Source organism: Phacochoerus africanus, chromosome 4 (assembly GCF_016906955.1).
Source record: "Phacochoerus africanus isolate WHEZ1 chromosome 4, ROS_Pafr_v1, whole genome shotgun sequence".
Lineage (NCBI taxonomy): Eukaryota > Metazoa > Chordata > Mammalia > Artiodactyla > Suidae > Phacochoerus > Phacochoerus africanus.
The window spans coordinates 140,360,827-140,378,048 of NC_062547.1; the positions used below are offsets into that span (position 1 = coordinate 140,360,827).

The following is a 17,222-nucleotide window of genomic DNA, read 5'->3' on the forward strand; positions in this document are numbered from 1 at the left end:
AAGCCTAAGTATACTATTTATTAGAAAAATGTTGTTTCAGAGTTTCTGGGTGGCCTAGCAGTTAAGGATTTGGCATTGTCACTGCTGTAGCTCAGATCAGTGCTGTGGTGCAGTTTCATTTCCTGGCCTGGGGACTTCTGTGTGCCATGGGTACGGCCAAAAAGAAAGAAAGAAAAATGTAGTTTCATTTAATATGAATTGATTTCAAAAACTCCTTACAGAGTCTACTTAAGTATATCTCAAAAGGCGGAGCCTTTTCTGGGAGGAAGCAAAGCATCATTGTGATGACAGTGTGCCTCTGCTGGTAAATGTGAGATCACTCCTGGCAGTTAGTGGTACTATAAAAATTCACTCAGGGGACTGGGAGATTCTTTTTTTTTTTTTTTTTTTTTTTAGTGTTTATCCTTTTGAATTTTGTACCATGTGTGTATATAACCTATTCAAAATTAATTTTAAAATTTGAGTCATTTTCAGAAGAAGTATAAGAAAGTTTCTCTTCCCACATATTAAACTCTTGAGCTCCTTGAGACCAGGAACTGTGGTAGATTCCTCTCTGTATTCCTGAACCTAGCATAGTGCCTTATGCATAATAAGCCCCCAGCTAGTGTGCCTAGATGTGAATTGGAAACTGAGAGTTGAAAATCTCAGTAGGGTCACAGCTAAAAATTACTAACTGTAGATAACTTACGCCCCCTTAACTCTGTACCCTCTTTTCAGAGTGAGGATGAGAGCAACTTCCTGGCTTTGAAGTAAGATTGTTTTTTATTGAAATCCATTAAAAGAACTTAAAAATAAGATAGTAGAATTTTACCTAGTCATTTTTTCAAAACAGAAGGTTTGTGTTTGTTCATGCATTGTAATGTTGGATTTTTCCAAAGGTAACCTAAAGATTTATTTTTAACTCTTTTTCTAGATCTTTGTAGAATTTGACGGCTGTAACTGGAAGGAACACTCCTGGGTTAAAGTTCACGCTGAAGAGGTTATTGTGCTTCTGCTGGAAGGGTCTCTGGTATGGGCACCCCGGAAGGACCCAGTCCTTGTCCAGGGCACTCGAATCTCAATTGCACAGTGGCCAGCCCTGGTGAGTGACTTTTATTGGCTAGGGACATATTTGGCTTTTACTCCTATTTACTCCTATGCTAACGGTATTTATCCAATAGCAGGACTCTTTAGAATTCCCTAAACTCCAATGCTTAGTCCTTAGCATACTTTTATTCTGAAGTTACCAGAGGAAAAATTGGAGATCTTTTCTCCTGTGTCTTCTGAAACTTTATATTAGATAATATTTGATACTTTGTTTCTAAATAATTTTTCACCTTGCTTTTTTATAGTAAGGTTATGAAACAATGTTTGTAATCGTTAAAGTCTTTTTTTTCCATAGAAACTGTTTAATTTTTGCCAGCTTCATTGACATATAGTTGACATATAACATTGTATAAGTTTGTATACAACATGATAGTTTTATACATATATATATAATGTATCTGAAATGATTGTCACAATAAGGTTAGTTAACACTTCCATTGACTCACATAGTTATGTTTTTGTATAAGACCTTTTAAGGTATACTTTCAAGTATATAATACAGTAGCATTATTAGCTATAGTCATCATGCTATACGTTAGATGCCCAGAACTTACTCAATTTATACCCTTTGACCACTTTCATCCATTCCCCCCACTCTCCCACCTCTGGCAACCACTCCGAGTCTATGAGATCAGTTGTTTAGGTTCTGCATGTAAGTGAAATCCTACCACATTTTTCTTTCTCTGTCTGTTTCACTTAGCATAATGCCCTGGAGATTCAGCTATGTTCTTGTAAATGGCAAGATTGTCTCCTTTTTTATGACTGAATAATTTTTCATTGTGTGTAATATTCATGTGCGTCTGTGTGTATACACCACATTTTCTTTATCCATTCATCCATCACCAGATACTTAGGTGTTTCTACGTCTTGGCTCTTGTAAATAACGCTGTATGCTGAACATGGGGATGCAGATATTTCTTCCAGATAATGATTTCAGGAGTTCCTTTTGTGGCTCAGTTGAACATGGGGATGCAGATATCTCTTCCAGATAGTGATTTCAGGAGTTCCTTTTGTGGCTCAGCAGGTTAAGAACACGATTAGTATCCGTGAGGATGTGGGTTTGATCCCTGGCCTGACTCAGTGGGGTAAAAGATCCAGCATTGCTGTGAGGTGTGGTATAGGTTGCAGACACAGCTCAGATGCTGTGTTGCTGTGGTGTAGGATGGCAGCCGCAACTCTGATTCAACCCGTAGCTTGGGACTTCCATATGCTGCAGGTGCAGGCCTAAAAAGACAAAAAAAAAAAATATATATATATATATATATATATATATGTATGTGTTTGTGTGTATATGTATATATCTGTATGTATATGTATATGTGTGTGTATATATGTATATATATGTGTATGTATATATATGTGTGTGTATATATATATGTGTGTGTGTGTGTGTGTGTGTGTATATATATATATATATATATAGTGATTTCATTTCCTTCAGATAAATACCCAGAAGTGGAATTGTTGGATCATATGATAGTTTTTTTTTTTTTTTTGCTATTTCTTGGGCTACTCCCGCGGCATATGGAGGTTCCCAGGCTAGGGGTCAAATCGGAGCTGTAGCCACCAGCCTACGCCAGAGCCACAGCAACTCGGGATCCGAGCCGAGTCTGCAACCTACACCACAGCTCACGGCAACGCCGGATCGTTAACTCACTGAGCAAGGGCAGGGACCGAACCCGCAACCTCATGGTTCCTAGTCAGATTCGTTAACCACTGCGCCACGACGGGAACTCCCCAATATGATAGTTTTGTTTGTTTTCTTTTTCTAGCTACACCTGCAGCATCTGGAAGTTCCTGGGCTAGGATTTGAATCAGAGCTGTAGCTGCAGACTACACCACAGCTGTGGCAACACCAGGTCCAATAATCTGAGCTTCGTCTGTGACCTACACCTCAGTTTGCAGCAACACTGGATCCTTAACCCACTGAGTAAGGCCAGGGATCGAACCCACATCCTCATGAACACTGTGTCAGTTTCTTTTTTTTGTCTTTTTGCCATTGCTTGCCATTGCTTGGGCCGCTTCCACAGCATATGGAGGTTCCCATGCTAGGGGTCTAATCGGAGCAGTAGCCACCGGCCTACACCAGAGCCACAGCAACGTGAGATCCGAGCCTCGTCTGCAAGCTACACCACAACTCAGGGCAACGCCAGATCCCTAAGCCACTGAGCAAGGCCAGGGATCAAACTCACAACCTCATGGTTCCTAGTCGGATTCATTAACCACTGAGCCACGACGGGAACTCCTGAACACTGTGTCAGTTTCTTAACTTGCTGAGCCACGACAGGAACTTTTCTATTTTTTATTACTTATTTATTTATTTATTTTTTGCTTTTTAGGTCCACACCTGTGGCATGTGGAGGTTCCCAGGCTAGGGGTTGATTTGGAGCTACAGCTGCCAGCCTACACCACAGCCACAGCAACACAAGGATCTGAGCTGTGTCTCTAACCTACACCACAGCTCACAGCAACACCGGATCCTTTAATGAGCAAGGCCAGGGATCAAACCCAAATCCTCATGGATCTTAGTCAGATTTGTAAACCACTGAGCCACGATGGGAACTCCACCCACTATTTTTAATTTTTAAGGAACCTCCATACTGCCTCCATAGTGCGCGCTAAATTGACACTCCCCAGTGATGGTGCACAAGGGTTCTCCCTTCTCCACATTCTTGTCAGCACTTGCTACATTTGTCTTTGATGATAGCTTTTCTTTTTTTTTTTTTTGGTCTTTTTGCCATTTCTTGGGCTGCTTCTGCGGCATATGGAGATTCCCAGGCTAGGGGTCTAATCAGAGCTGTAGCCGCCAGCCTACATCAGAGCCACAGCAACGTGGGATCCGAGCCACATCTGCAACCTACGCCACAGCTCACGGCAACACCAGATCCTTAACCTGCTGAGCAAGGCCAGGGATCGAACCTGCAACCTCATGGTTCCTAGTCAGATTCATTAACCACTGAGCCATGATGGGAACTCCCCAATTGAACTTTTAGAAGAAGTTCAAGTAGATCTGGGCCCCTAGGTGACTCTTGTAGGCAATTTATTTATGAAACAGTAATGTGAATTTACCCATGCATACTTATACCACTGATCATTTCAGAAATCTCACAAAGGTTTCAAGAGTTCTAAAGATGATAACTCTTTATTCTGGGAAGTTACTGTAATTTAGCCCTCTTGAAGCTCATCAAGAAGATTAGTCAGATCATTAGAGAGAATGAGGAATTTCTCATTCTTGTCCTTTTTAGCTTAAATAAGAATATTGAAGAGTTCCCATTGTGGCCCAGAGGCAACGAACCCAACTAGTATCCATGAGGATGCCCGTTCAGTCTTTGGCCTTGCTCAGTGGGCTGAAGGATCCAGCATTGCCACAAGCTGTGGTATAGGTTACAGACATGGCTTGGATCCTGTATTACTGTGGCTGTGGTGTAGGCCAGCAGCTATAGCTCAGATTGGACCTCTAGCCTGGGAACTTCCGCATGTCGCAGGTACAGGCCTAAAATAAATAAATAAATAAAAACAGGATATGATGGTGATTATGAGAGGGTAAGAAAAATGAAAGACTGGGGTAACAGGGATATATATATATATATATATATATATATATATATATAATATATATATTTGGAGGGGAGGGGACTGCACACTTGCAGCATGTAGAAGTTCCCAGAGCAGTGGTTGAACTCTTGCTGTAGCAGTAACCTGAGGTGCTGCAATGACAATGCCAGATCCTTAACTCTCTTTGCCATGAGGGGACTCCTAAAAGATATATTAATAATGGATATTTTCTCTGAAGTTATTTATTCAGTTAATTGTTATTTATTTTCTTTTCCAAGTTCTAATCATTTTCTTAACATTCTTCTTCACAGACTTTCACTCCCCTAGTAGATAAACTTGGTTTGGGTTCTGTGGTTCCAGTTGAATACCTTTTGGATCGAGAGCTTCGTTTCCTGTCAGATGCTAATGGGTTGCATTTGTTCCAGGTACTTAACACTTGATCTAGTCCTAAGCTTATTTCTCTCTTTGCTAATTTCTCTGTTGATTATGAATAAGGTGTTTCCCTTTTCCTTTAACATGGAAGCAAGTACTTCCTCCCGGTAATGCCCTGTGCCTTTTAAGGTTCTTTGCTCCCTTGAAAAGTATTTAAAAAAAAAAGAAAAAAGAAAAAAAAAAGTACTTTTGGTGGCTGAGGCTTCTTTCCTTCTCCGTACACTGCCACCCTACTCTAAAACCTTAAGACTTAAGACCACAATTCTAAGGGTTTCCTCAGAAGAAGCAGCTTCCCCGAGGTGACTGCTTCCATACCTTGAATCCGAGAGGACCAACACTTAAGCCAGTGGCAGGAGGGCTAGGAGTTTGGGCTGATTACGAGCAACATTATACAAGCTTAGGTATATTTTTAGTTAGAAAAAGAGGGAAACGTTAGTAGTTTAAACTGAGCATCTGAGTTAGAGTTTCAGAATTTATGGATGGTAATACTTATTTCTCACTTGTAAAGATTACTGTCTGAAGGTTAAAAATTAGGAGACTGCCAAGAGTTTTGCTGTCTTAATGAGGCAGCCAAGAGCAGTATTTCCTAAAGTGTATTCTGTGAAATATTAATGATGATTTTTTTTGGATATGTCTTCTTCCCTCATTAGGCTTTACTCCCTCTCATCAATGTTGCTTTATTCATCTTTGTAATCCTAGGGCTTATGTGAGTAGGCACTCAGTGAATGTTGGATAAATATCAAAATAAGCAAAAAGATTTACATGGATAAAAATGTTTTGTGGTCAAATAAGTATGGGAAAGAGAGTCCTTCATACACTGTCATATGTAGAAAGGTAAACAGTTTTGACGCTTGAACAACACAGGTCCACTACCATGCAGATTTTTTTTCAATAAATAAAGTACCTATAAATTAACATGAATTTCTTTTTCACTTTATCTTTTCATTTTTGGGTGTCTAGTGTTAGTAATATTTATAACCTCTACAATGTTTTGCATTATATAAGGCAGTCTTGATGTGGTGTACTGACAGATGATTCATCTTAAAAACAGACATCATACACTTAGGGTATTAATAAATATAATACAGTACTGTAAATGTATTTTCTCTTCCTTACAATTTTCTTATTTTTTTTCTCTTGCTTACTTTATTATAGAAATACAGATATAATGCATATGATATACAAAATATGTGTTAATTATTTTTGTAATCAGTAAGGCCTCCAGTCAACAGTCGGCTGTTAGTAGTTAAGTTTTTGAGAAGTCAAAAGTTATATACAGATTTTTGACTAAACAGGATGGGAGAGCAGTTGGTGCCCCAAACCCCCTCACCTTGTTCAAGGGGAGTTTAATACTTACTAAACCAAAATGACCTTAGCATCCTTAACTTTTGCAGAGTATCTCATGAGACTAGGGTTCTATGGAACATTCTTTGGCAAGAGCTCCTCAGGATATAATTTTTCTCTTCTGGTTAGATATTATTGCTATTTATTTTAATATTCAGTTTTTTTCTTCTTTTATCTTTACCAGATGGGAACAGATAGCCAAAACCAGATTCTTTTGGAACATGCTGCACTGAGAGAAACAGTTAATGCTTTGATCAGTGACCAAAAGCTACAAGAGATATTCAGCCGAGGTAAGAACACGTAGTCTTCTGTCCCTGAATTTTGAATCAGGTGCATGGTCAATGTTGAAAGGAATAGGAAAAAAAGAAAGACAGATTTGGGGGAACACCATGCAACTCAAAGTGCTTGTGCTTTTTTTTTTTTTTTTTTTTCCTTGTTGGGGCTATACCAAGAGCATATGGAAGTTCCTGGAGCTAGGGGATTGAAATCAGACCTGCAGCTGCCTGCTGCCTGCTATAGCCACAGCAACACAGGATCTTTAACCCACTAAGTGAGGCCAGGGATTGAACCTGCATCCTCATGGTTACTGGTCAGTTTCCTAACCTGATGAGCCACAACAGGAACTCCTGTGCTTGTCTTTCTTTTGTGGGCAGTGTCAAAAGTATCTGCAAGAGTTCTTACTGTAGCTGAGTGGGTTAAGACCCTGACATAATGTCCATGAGGAGGCGGGTTCGATCCCTGGCCTCAGTTCAGTGGGTTAAGGATCCAATATTGCTATGAGCTGTGTTGTAGGTCGTAGACGCAGCTTGGATCCTGTGTTGGTGTGGCTGTAGCATAAACCAGCGGCTATAGCTCCAGTTTTACCTGTAGCCTGAGAATTTCCATATGCTGCATGTGCAGCCCTAAAATCTAAAAAAACCACAGACAAAAAAAGAGGCTCTCCAGTTAGCTGAATATCCAGAATAGATTGGAAAAATAGGATCTCAGACCACTGAGCCACCAGGGAACTCCTGTTTTCTTTTTATGTTACATTTAATAATACACAATTTTGTCTTGTTTTTTAAGCTTTCTTAAATATTTATTAAGGACAAACCTTGTACTAGACACAGTGTTAAGGTACTGGGGATGTGACCCCTGGCATCAGTGGGTTAAGGATCTCGTGTTGTCTGTCACTGCAGCAGTTTTAGCCACTGCTGTGGTGTGAATTCAATCCCTGGCCTAGGAATTTCCATATACCATGGGCATGCCAGAAAAAAAAAAAGAATTACTAGCTTTCATTAACATTTTCCAGTTCAGATATAGATTTTGGCCAGCATTCTACACAGAGGATAGACTGTTGCTTCATTTACCTTTCTCTTCATATTGTACATCTACTCTTGTCCTTTCTAACCCTCATGATAATCATGATTTTCTTTTCGTTTTTCTTTCTTCCTTTTTTTTCTTTTGTCTTTTTTAGGGCTGTACCCATTTTCCATTTCAGCATATGGAAATTCCCAGGTTAGGGGTCAAATTGGAGCTGCAGCTGCCAGCCTGTGCCACAGCCACAGCAACACAGGGTCCAAGCTGCATCTGCCACCTATACCACAGCTCATGGCAACGCCAGATCCTTAACTCACTGAGCGAGGCCAGGGATCAAACCCGTGTCCTGGAGTTCCCGTCGTGGCGCAGTGGTTAACGAATCCGACTAGGAACCATGAGGTTGCGGGTTCGGTCCCTGCCCTTGCTCAGTGGGTTAATGATCCGGTGTTGCCGTGAGCTGTGGTGTAGGTTGCAGACTCGGCTCGGATCCCGTGTTGCTGTGGCTCTGGCGTAGGCTGGTGGCTACAGCTCCGATTTGACCCCTAGCCTGGGAACCTCCATATGCCGTGGGAGCAGTCCAAAGAAATAGCAAAAAGACAAAAAAAAAAAAAAAACGTGTCCTCATGGATAGTAGTCAGGTTCATTACCGCTGAGCCAAATGGGAACTCCATGATTTTCAGTGACATAAGGACTCAACTTAATTGTAGCTCTGAAAGATAATAATTTAAAATAGGCAGTGATTTAGCTATATAGTCTCAAGCATGTAAGATATGTAGGAGAGAGAAACTATCTTTCTTGGAGGGCCAGCTGAAATTGCAGGGTAACATTACCTGCTGATAAAGTAGTATCTGAAACTCTGTTCCTAGGAAGATAGGTGCTATATTTGTTCAGACTATTATTAGTCCAGAGGCTGGAAACTTCATAAATTGAACTCTCTGCTTACTGTATTAAAAGTCAGATAACAAAGTATAAATGGTTAAGTATCATTCGTATAGTAACATAGCAAAATAGTACATTCATTGGCCTCCCACTTTCTTTTTTACATGTATGCCAGCTAAATCTGAGTACATTTTCACATTACCTGTAGTTTTTGATTTGTAACTTTCCTTTCTCTTCCCTATATTCTAGAATTGAAAGACTGAGATAAGGTGGAATCAGAGGCCTGGGAGATTCTAGGAAATCTCCAAAGAAAATTTACAAAAGTCACTGGGAAACAATATTTATGCTTTGTTTTTAAATTGCTGAGTGTGGTAAATCTGAAATTGGTCGTTTATTCAACTCCATATGAGAGAATTGAAAATGCCAGAGAGTTGTACTATATAATTTTCTTTCTGATTTTAGAAACAATAGTGAAATACAGCTTACGCCAAAATATCCAATATTGATTAATCTTTCTGTAGGTCCATACAGTGTTCAGGGACACAGAGTCAAAGTGTACCAGCCAGAGGGAGAAGAAAGTTGGCTCTGTGGTGTTGTAAGCCATCAAGACTCCATCACTCGTCTTATGGAGGTGTCTGTAACTGAGGTGAGGTTCTGTGTTATTTTGTTTGAGGTCCATCCATCCCCTTACAGAAGGTGCTGTAGCAAAAAGGAGTACTTCATTTCATGTACAAAGACTTGGATTCCATCTCTGGCTTTATTACTTGTTGACTGTATGACCTTGAGAAAGGCTGCTCAACTTTCTTAACCTCAGTGTTCTCATCTCTAAATTAAAGGTGATTAGGTAACCACCCTCTCACCTCACAGCATATCTTTTGGGAACTGAGATCATGTATTTGAATGTGCTTTGAAATCTATAAAACAGTATACAAATGTGAAGTGGTATCATCATTATTTTATCATATTCATAAAGGGTTAGTATTTAAAAATATAATTAAGAGTTCCTATTGTGCTCAGTGGCAATGAGCCCAACTCATATCCGTTAGGAGTGGGTTCAATCCCTGGCCTCATTCAGTGGGTTAAGGACCCTGTGTTGCCATGAGCTGTGGTGTAGGTCACAGATGCAGCTCAGATCCCGAGTTGCTTTGGCAACATAGAGCGGCCGTAAAAATAAATAAAAAAATAGAAATATAATCAGTTGGAGTTTCGTATCACATCGGAAATGAATTCAACTAGAAACCATGAGGTTGCATGTTTGATCCCTGGCCTCGCTCAGTGGGTTAAGGATCCAGCGTTGCCGTGAGCTGTGGTGTAGTTTGCAGACGTGACTTGGATCTGGCGTTTCTGTGGCTCTGGTGTAGGCTGGCAGCAACAGCTCTGATTAAACCCCTAGCCTGGGAACCTCCATATGCTGCAGGTGTGGCCCTATAAAGACAAAATACATACATATATTTATATATATAAATCAGTTAACATTTATGCCACTCCCCTTAGATGCTGAAAAAATGAATTGTTTCTAATGAAGTAAATAGAAAAAACATAGCATCTAGAGCTATCTGGAGAATTGTCTAGCAAAAACAGTAGAGTTTTATGAGGCAAACAGATATGTATTTGTGATATCTTTGAGTTGGTTTCATACTTGCCCTCAGCAGTCACATGTAATTAAGCATAAATGATTTCAGTTTTTTCTTTATTGAGTTTTTTAATTATTAAATCATTCAATCTTCATTTACAAATTTCAAATGATACACATTTATGTAAAATAAATATTGAAAGCCATCCCTTCCCCTAGGCAAATATTGCTCCCCACAGCGGTAACCACCATTAGCAGTTTGGTATATATTCCATATGTTCTAAAATATCTTCTATGTGTATTATATTTATGTATTGTCCATTTATATGATAACTGTATAAATTGTACCTTATTAACATGGTATTATATGATACATATAGTTCTATAATTTACCTTTTCGACTTAATTTTCAATTGTCAACATATTTCTGTGTAAATGTATGTATGAAAATCTTCCTCATCCTTTAAAAATAGTTGCATACTATTCATGGAATAGATATATCATAATTAATTTAATCTAAAATTGACAGACATTTAAACCACTGCCAGTATTTCCACTAATACCAATAATGGTGCAGTGAATATCCTTGAGCATATATCATTGCACACTCTTTCACATTATTTATTGGAATAAATTCCTAAATGTGTAATTGCTAAGTCAAAGGAGATGCAGATTAAATCTGATGATGTCTGTCAAGTTGGCCCCTCCCCAAAGCTTTTGTTTTTTAATAGTAAAGTGGTGCTTTTAGTGATTACTGGTTCTGAAGCTTTTTTGTTTCTTTAATTATAGAGTAGGAAAGTTTTGAGATGCAGAATTTGAAATTAACATTCCTAAAGGAGTCGCTTGAGCATTGAACTCAACTCATTCATTCATTTAAGAAATATTTGAGTGCTTCAGATCTCCTTATTTCAGATCTTAATTTTCTGGTAGTGAATGAAATAGTAGAGATCCTGCCCTTGGAGCTTTCATTCTAGTAGCGAGTAGAAATAGAGATAATTACATACATGAGAAAAATAATATAATTTTGTCTTTGGTGGACAAGGCATTAAATCTTTTTCCCCCTTTTTTCATATTTTCTGCTATTCTACTCCTACTGTAGAGTGGTGAGATCAAGTCCGTAGATCCCAGACTGATCCATGTGATGCTGGTGGATAATTCAACGCCTCAGAGCGAGGTACAGTAATGAGTAATGGATAGAGTCTCTGAGCAGACTCATGAGCTTGCGTTGTCTTATTATATAGATTCCTTATATGTGTGTTATCCATGGATGATGCCCTTTGGGTTTCAGCTGTCACTACTGTACATTTCTTACTCTCTCCGCGGTCTCGTCTAGTTAAGGGAGGATAATCTCAGAAAAAAACCTAGTCTGAGCAAAACCTTTCATCATGGCTGTGTTGTCTAGCCATTTAAAAATCCATGGCCTGTTTATTCTTACATTTTTTTCAGAACACGTAAATTTGAAAGATATAGTAAACTAAGCTGTAAGAAGTGGTAGTAGTATTCATGACCTACCCAATAATAAGAAGTGGAAAAGAAACTACATCTTCATTGTCTTTCCATTAAGTAGTAGTAAGCTTCAAGGAAATATGAAATTCCATATCCCGAGCAGAATCAAATCAAACTGTGCCTAGCTCAGTGCTCAGCACACAGTGGATTACTCCATAATTACTGTGAACCAGGCCAACTCTTGGTTCATTCAGAATTATCATAACCCGGAGTTCTTGTTGTGGTGCCGCAGAAACTAATCCGAATAGTATCCATGAAGATGTGAGTTCAATCCCTGGCCTCTCTCAGTGAGTTAAGGATCCATCATTGCCGTGAATTGTGGTGTAGGTTGCAGATGTATCTCGGATTGCGTTTTGCTATGGCTATGGTCTAGGCCAGCAGCTGCAGCTCCCATTCGACCCCTAGCCTGGGATCTTCCATATGCCATGAACACGGCCCTAAAACGAAAAAAAAAAAAAAAAAAAAAAAAAAGAATTATCATAACCCATGAAAGATTGAAAGATGCCTTATAAATCAGTGCCTGAACCGATCAAGGAATCCTGTATGAGTTTCCTTCAGTAGGACATTGGCTTGGACCGCCTCCTGTCCTTGTATTCCTCATAGTCTCTTGGCACCTGTGTAATACTGATCTCTCGTCTGCTTCTGCTAAGTATGCGGTTCGTCATCTTCTTTATCTAGTCCTTTTTTGTTTGTTTGTTTTTGCTTTTTTAGGGCCTCTGGTGTGGTATATGGAAGTTCCCAGGCTAGGGCTCAAATCGGAGGTACAGCTGCCAGCTTATACCACAGCCACAGCAATGCAGGATCCGAGCCATGTCTGCAGCCTACACCACAGCTCATGGTAATGCTGGATCCTTAGCCCACCAAGCAAGGTCAGGGATCGAACCCACAACCTCATAGTTCCTAGTCGGATTTGTTTCCACTGCACCATGACAGGAGCTCCTCCTATCTAGTCATTTTTGACTTGATAAAACGAGATTAGGGTAGAAAGAAAAGAATCAGGGTTAAATTTAATAGTTCTTTATCACATATCATATTATTACAAATAGGTTGTCTTTTGACTGTGTTCACGTGGCTAAAAAACACTTGTTACTTTGATGCTGTACTGGGTCCCTTTTTTGTTTCCTTCCTCATTTCATTCATTCTTTAAGCACCTATTATATGCCAGGTACTGTTTAGCTGGCCAGATATAGCTGGAGAGTACTAGTCTCAGTGTCCTGGGCTGTCCACGCACATGTGAGCAGCTCACCACAAGCAGACGTGCATATAAGTTGTTGCTCAGGGAGATTGCTGTAAGCCACGCTCTGCAGGTTGGCTGAATGAGTTGGGGTAAGATCTGTGGTTTTCAGTAACAAATGTTGATTCTTCCCTTTAGCTTCGCCATGATGTGACTATCTTCTTAGCAAAGTACAATTTTTTTTTTTTTGTCTTTTTGCTATTTCTTGGGCCGCTCCCATGGCATATGGAGGTTCCCAGGCTAGGGGTCGAATCGGAGCCGCAGCCACCGACCTGTGCCAGAGCCACAGCAACACGGGATCCGAGCTGCATCTGCAACCTACACCACAGCTCACGGCAACGCCGGATCGTTAACCCACTGAGCAAGGGCAGGGACCAAACCCGCAACCTCATGGTTCCTGGTCAGATTCGTTAACCACTGCGCCACGACGAGAACTCCGCAAAGTACAGTTATTAACAGTTCTGCCAGGTTTTACAGTAACCCTTCTTAGAGATCCATCCATGGTTATCTCATCTCCTTGAATGAGTGAGCAAGAAAGAAAGAGGTGTCGCTGATCGTATTTCTGTACTTCACAACCCTGAAAACTTGGTGATGTTAGGGGTTGAAGGAAGAATTAAAAGATTTTTTTTCTTTTCCGGGCAACTCCTGCGGCATCTGGAATTTCCCAGACTAGGCATTGAATTGGAGCTGCAGCTACAACACAGGATCCGAGCCACGTCTGTGACCTACATCGCAGCTCACAGCAATGCCAGATCCTTAATCCACTGAGCGGGGCCAGGGATTGAACCTGAACCCTCATGGATCCCAGTCGGGTTCATTACCACTGAGCCACAGTGGGAACTCCTAAAAGGTTTTAAAAGGATCAAATGAGAATAATTCTTAGCAAACAGAAACAGTTCTTGAATGAAAGAGTTAGAAACTTAGATTAGGAGTTCCCGTCGTGGCGCAGTGGTTAACGAATCCGACTAGGAACCATGAGGTTGCGGGTTCGGTCCCTGCCCTTGCTCAGTGGGTTAACGATCCGGCATTGCCGTGAGCTGTGGTGTAGGTTGCAGACGCGGCTCGGATCCCGAGTTGCTGTGGCTCTGGCGTAGGCCGGTGGCTACAGCTCTGATTGGAGCCCTAGCCTGGGAACCTCCATATGCCGAGGGAGCGGCCCAAGAAATAGCAAAAAGACAAAAAAAAAAAAAGAAACTTAGATTAATATTACCAAAAATATGGAAGAAACAAATCGATTTTGAGCTATGGTTAAAAGTTATAGAAGGAAGTTAAGAGAGAAAAGACAAATAAAGGCAGCAAAAAAAGAAGAAATGAAAAAAATTAGAACTGACAAGAAAAGTAAGGTTTTAAAAAAGTTTCAGTTACAACAGCTATAATAAGGATTACAGCAAAGATACAGATCTGCACAAAGAATACATAAGTATTCAAGAGTAGTAAGAGTAGATTAATCAAGATGGTAAAGGGAGTTTCCATCTTGGCTCAGCAAACCTGAATAGGATCCACGAAGATGCAGGTTCAGTCCCAAGCCTCGCTCAGTGGCTAAAAGATCCAGCATTGCCATGAGCTGTGGTGTAGGTCACAGACTCTGATAGGATCCTGTGTTGCTATGGCTGTGGCTGTGGCATAAGCCAGCAGCTGTAGGTTCAGCTGTATAGGTCTCAGACTCGACTTGGATCCTGCGTTGCTGTGGCTGTGGTGTAGGCCAGCATCTGCAGCTCCAATTGGACCCCTAGCCCGGCAACGTCCATATGCTGTGGGTGTGGCCCTAAAAAGCACAAAAAAAGAAAAAGAACCAAGATTACCTCCCCTGAGCAAAAAAAAGTCTGTCAGCTGACTGCTTCAGGGCTTGAACTGCAGCCATTTACTGAGTCTCCAGGCTGCTGACCTATCCTGAAGATTCTGGGTTTCCCAAGCCTCCTCTTGAGCCAATTCATTAAAATAAAAAAAAAAAAAATTAGCTAAATGAAGCTAAAAAGAAAACCTGCTTCATGATGTGATACGAATCTAAGGATGTTCCAGATATAAGTTGCTTGAGAGAATGTTAGCCGTGTCCAAGTCCCCATCCTCTTGGTGTTCTCGGGGAAAGCATTTTTATTCAAATGGGAATTGCCCCCTTTTAATTCTGTGTCTTTTAAGGTTGTCTGACCTCTCAAAGAAAGCACAGATAAGATTTCGTGAGCTAGGCTGAAATTATTGGAAGAGCTAAGAAATTTGGTTGTTTGATTATGGTACCCTGTCATTTTAGCTTTCCTCTGTCTAATGCTTTGCAATAGTCTGGAGATTGTTTGCGTCTTTATAGTGTCCATAAGAACAATTCACACTTGTCTCTGTTGGGTTCACTTTTTCTCTGGTCACAGACTCATAAATGTTGTCTTTTCTATTGTTAAGTTGTCACCAGTTTTTAGTGACTTCTGGATAGAAGAGATTTTATATTTCAGTACTTGAAATGCCAATTTCTGTCAAACAAGGAGATAAATATGAAAATAAAGCATATATTTTTTTTAATCAATGGCAGTTAAGTTCCCAGCCTAGGAGTTCCTGTCGTGGCTTAGTGGTTAACGAATCCGACTAGGAACCATGAGGTTGCTGGTTCAATCCCTGGCCTCACTCAGCAGGTTAAGGATCCAGCATTGCCGTGAGCCGTGGTATAGGTCGAAGATGCAGCTCGGATCTGGCATTGCTGTGGCTCTGGCGAAGGCTGAGAGCTACAGCTCTGATTAGACCCCTAGCTTGGGAATCTCCAGGTACCACGGGTGCGGCCCTAGAAAATACAAAAAGAGACCAAAAAAAAAAAATTCCCAGCCTAGCTCTAGCAGTCTATTTTGTAAAATAAACTCCACAGATGTTTTAACTCCTGAAAAAAGTCCATTTGAGGAAGTGGTGCATTTTATTTAAGGGAAGGTTTGCCAAGTGAGTTAATCTCTAGTAAGTGTTATCTTGAGTATGTGTTTATAAATTGAATCACAGAAAGATCAGAAATTTTTAACAAAGGGGGTGTCTTAGAGCTGGCATTGGAATTTGGCAATCCGTACCTGCTTTAACTGTCTTCTTTTAGAGATAAGAAAAGACTAATGGTTTATGGTTTTCACAGAATGGAAGTTCCCTTGTAATCTTTTTTGAATTTTGTCTTGTAGGGGGCTACGTTAAAAGCTGTAAAATCTGCCAAAGGAAAGAAGAAGAGAGAGAGCATAGAGGGGAAAGATGGCCGGAGGAGGAAAAGTGCTTCGGACCCTGGGTGTGACCCCGCATCAAAGAAATTAAAAGGAGACAGGGGTGAAGGAGACAGTAACGGGAGCGATGGAGGCGAGCCAAGCCGAGGGCCCTGGAAAGGAGGGAGTGCCAGTGGAGAGCCAGGGCTGGATCAGCGAGCCAAGCAGCCACCGACTACATTTGTCCCCCAGATTAACCGCAACATTCGGTTTGCCACTTACACCAAAGAAAACGGCAGGACTCTGGTGGTGCAGGATGAGCCCGTAGGTGGGGACACACCTGTACCTTTCACTCCATATTCTACAGCCGCAAGTCAGACACCTTTGGCCCCAGAGGTAGGTGGAGCCGAAAATAAAGAGGCAGGAAAAACACTGGAACAAGTTGGCCAGGGCATGGTGGCTTCAGCAGCTGTGGTCACTACTGCCAGCTCCACTCCAACCACAGTGAGGATCTCAGACAGTGGCCTTGCAGCAGGGACTGGGCCGGAAAAACAGAAAGGCAGCTGGTCACAGGCCCCAGGAGAGGTGAGTTGTTGTTTCAGGGGCAAATTTGTAAGATTTGGGTTCACTCTTTCACCTTCCTTTATTCTTAACACATTAAAAAGTATCTTGGGAGTTCCCATCATGGCTCAGTGGTTAATAAACCCAACTAGCATACATGAGAACGAGGGTTCGATCCCTGGCCTCAGTCAGTGGGTTAAGGATCCAGCATTGTCATGAGCTGTGGTGTAGGTTGCAGATGCAGCTCGGATCTGGTGTGTGGCTGTGGCTGTGGCTGTGGCCGGCAGCTGTAGTACCAATTTGACCCCTAGCCTGGGAACCTCCATATGCCATGGGTGCGGCCCTAAAAAGCAAACAAACAAACAAAAAATATGTCAAATGCCACAGGGAAGGAATATTTCTGAGATGTGCTTAAATTATAATCTGTGGAAGGAACTTTACTGCTCATTGGGCAAATATGTATATAACTTTATCAGCTCTTAAAGTTCACCTGAATAATTGAGCTAATCAGAAACTGATTATACTTTCTTTTTTTTCCTTTGGTCACACTCAGGGCATATAGAATTTTCTGTCCCAGGGATCAAATCCAAGCCAGATCTGTGAC

General features: G+C 40.9%; 1 protein-coding gene across 2 annotated transcripts in view; it reads left to right on the top strand.

Annotated features, from left to right (window-relative positions):
* KDM3B (lysine demethylase 3B) overlaps positions 1-17,222 on the top strand; it is a 73,058-nt gene that overhangs the window by 21,125 nt on the left and 34,711 nt on the right. For both annotated transcript variants that reach the window (XM_047778732.1, XM_047778733.1), the window contains exons 2-7: positions 914-1,081; positions 4,953-5,066; positions 6,602-6,707; positions 9,117-9,241; positions 11,268-11,342; positions 16,043-16,642. In XM_047778732.1, coding sequence (XP_047634688.1) covers positions 914-1,081; positions 4,953-5,066; positions 6,602-6,707; positions 9,117-9,241; positions 11,268-11,342; positions 16,043-16,642 — 1,188 coding nt within the window. The remainder of the gene's footprint in view (positions 1-913; positions 1,082-4,952; positions 5,067-6,601; positions 6,708-9,116; positions 9,242-11,267; positions 11,343-16,042; positions 16,643-17,222) is intronic.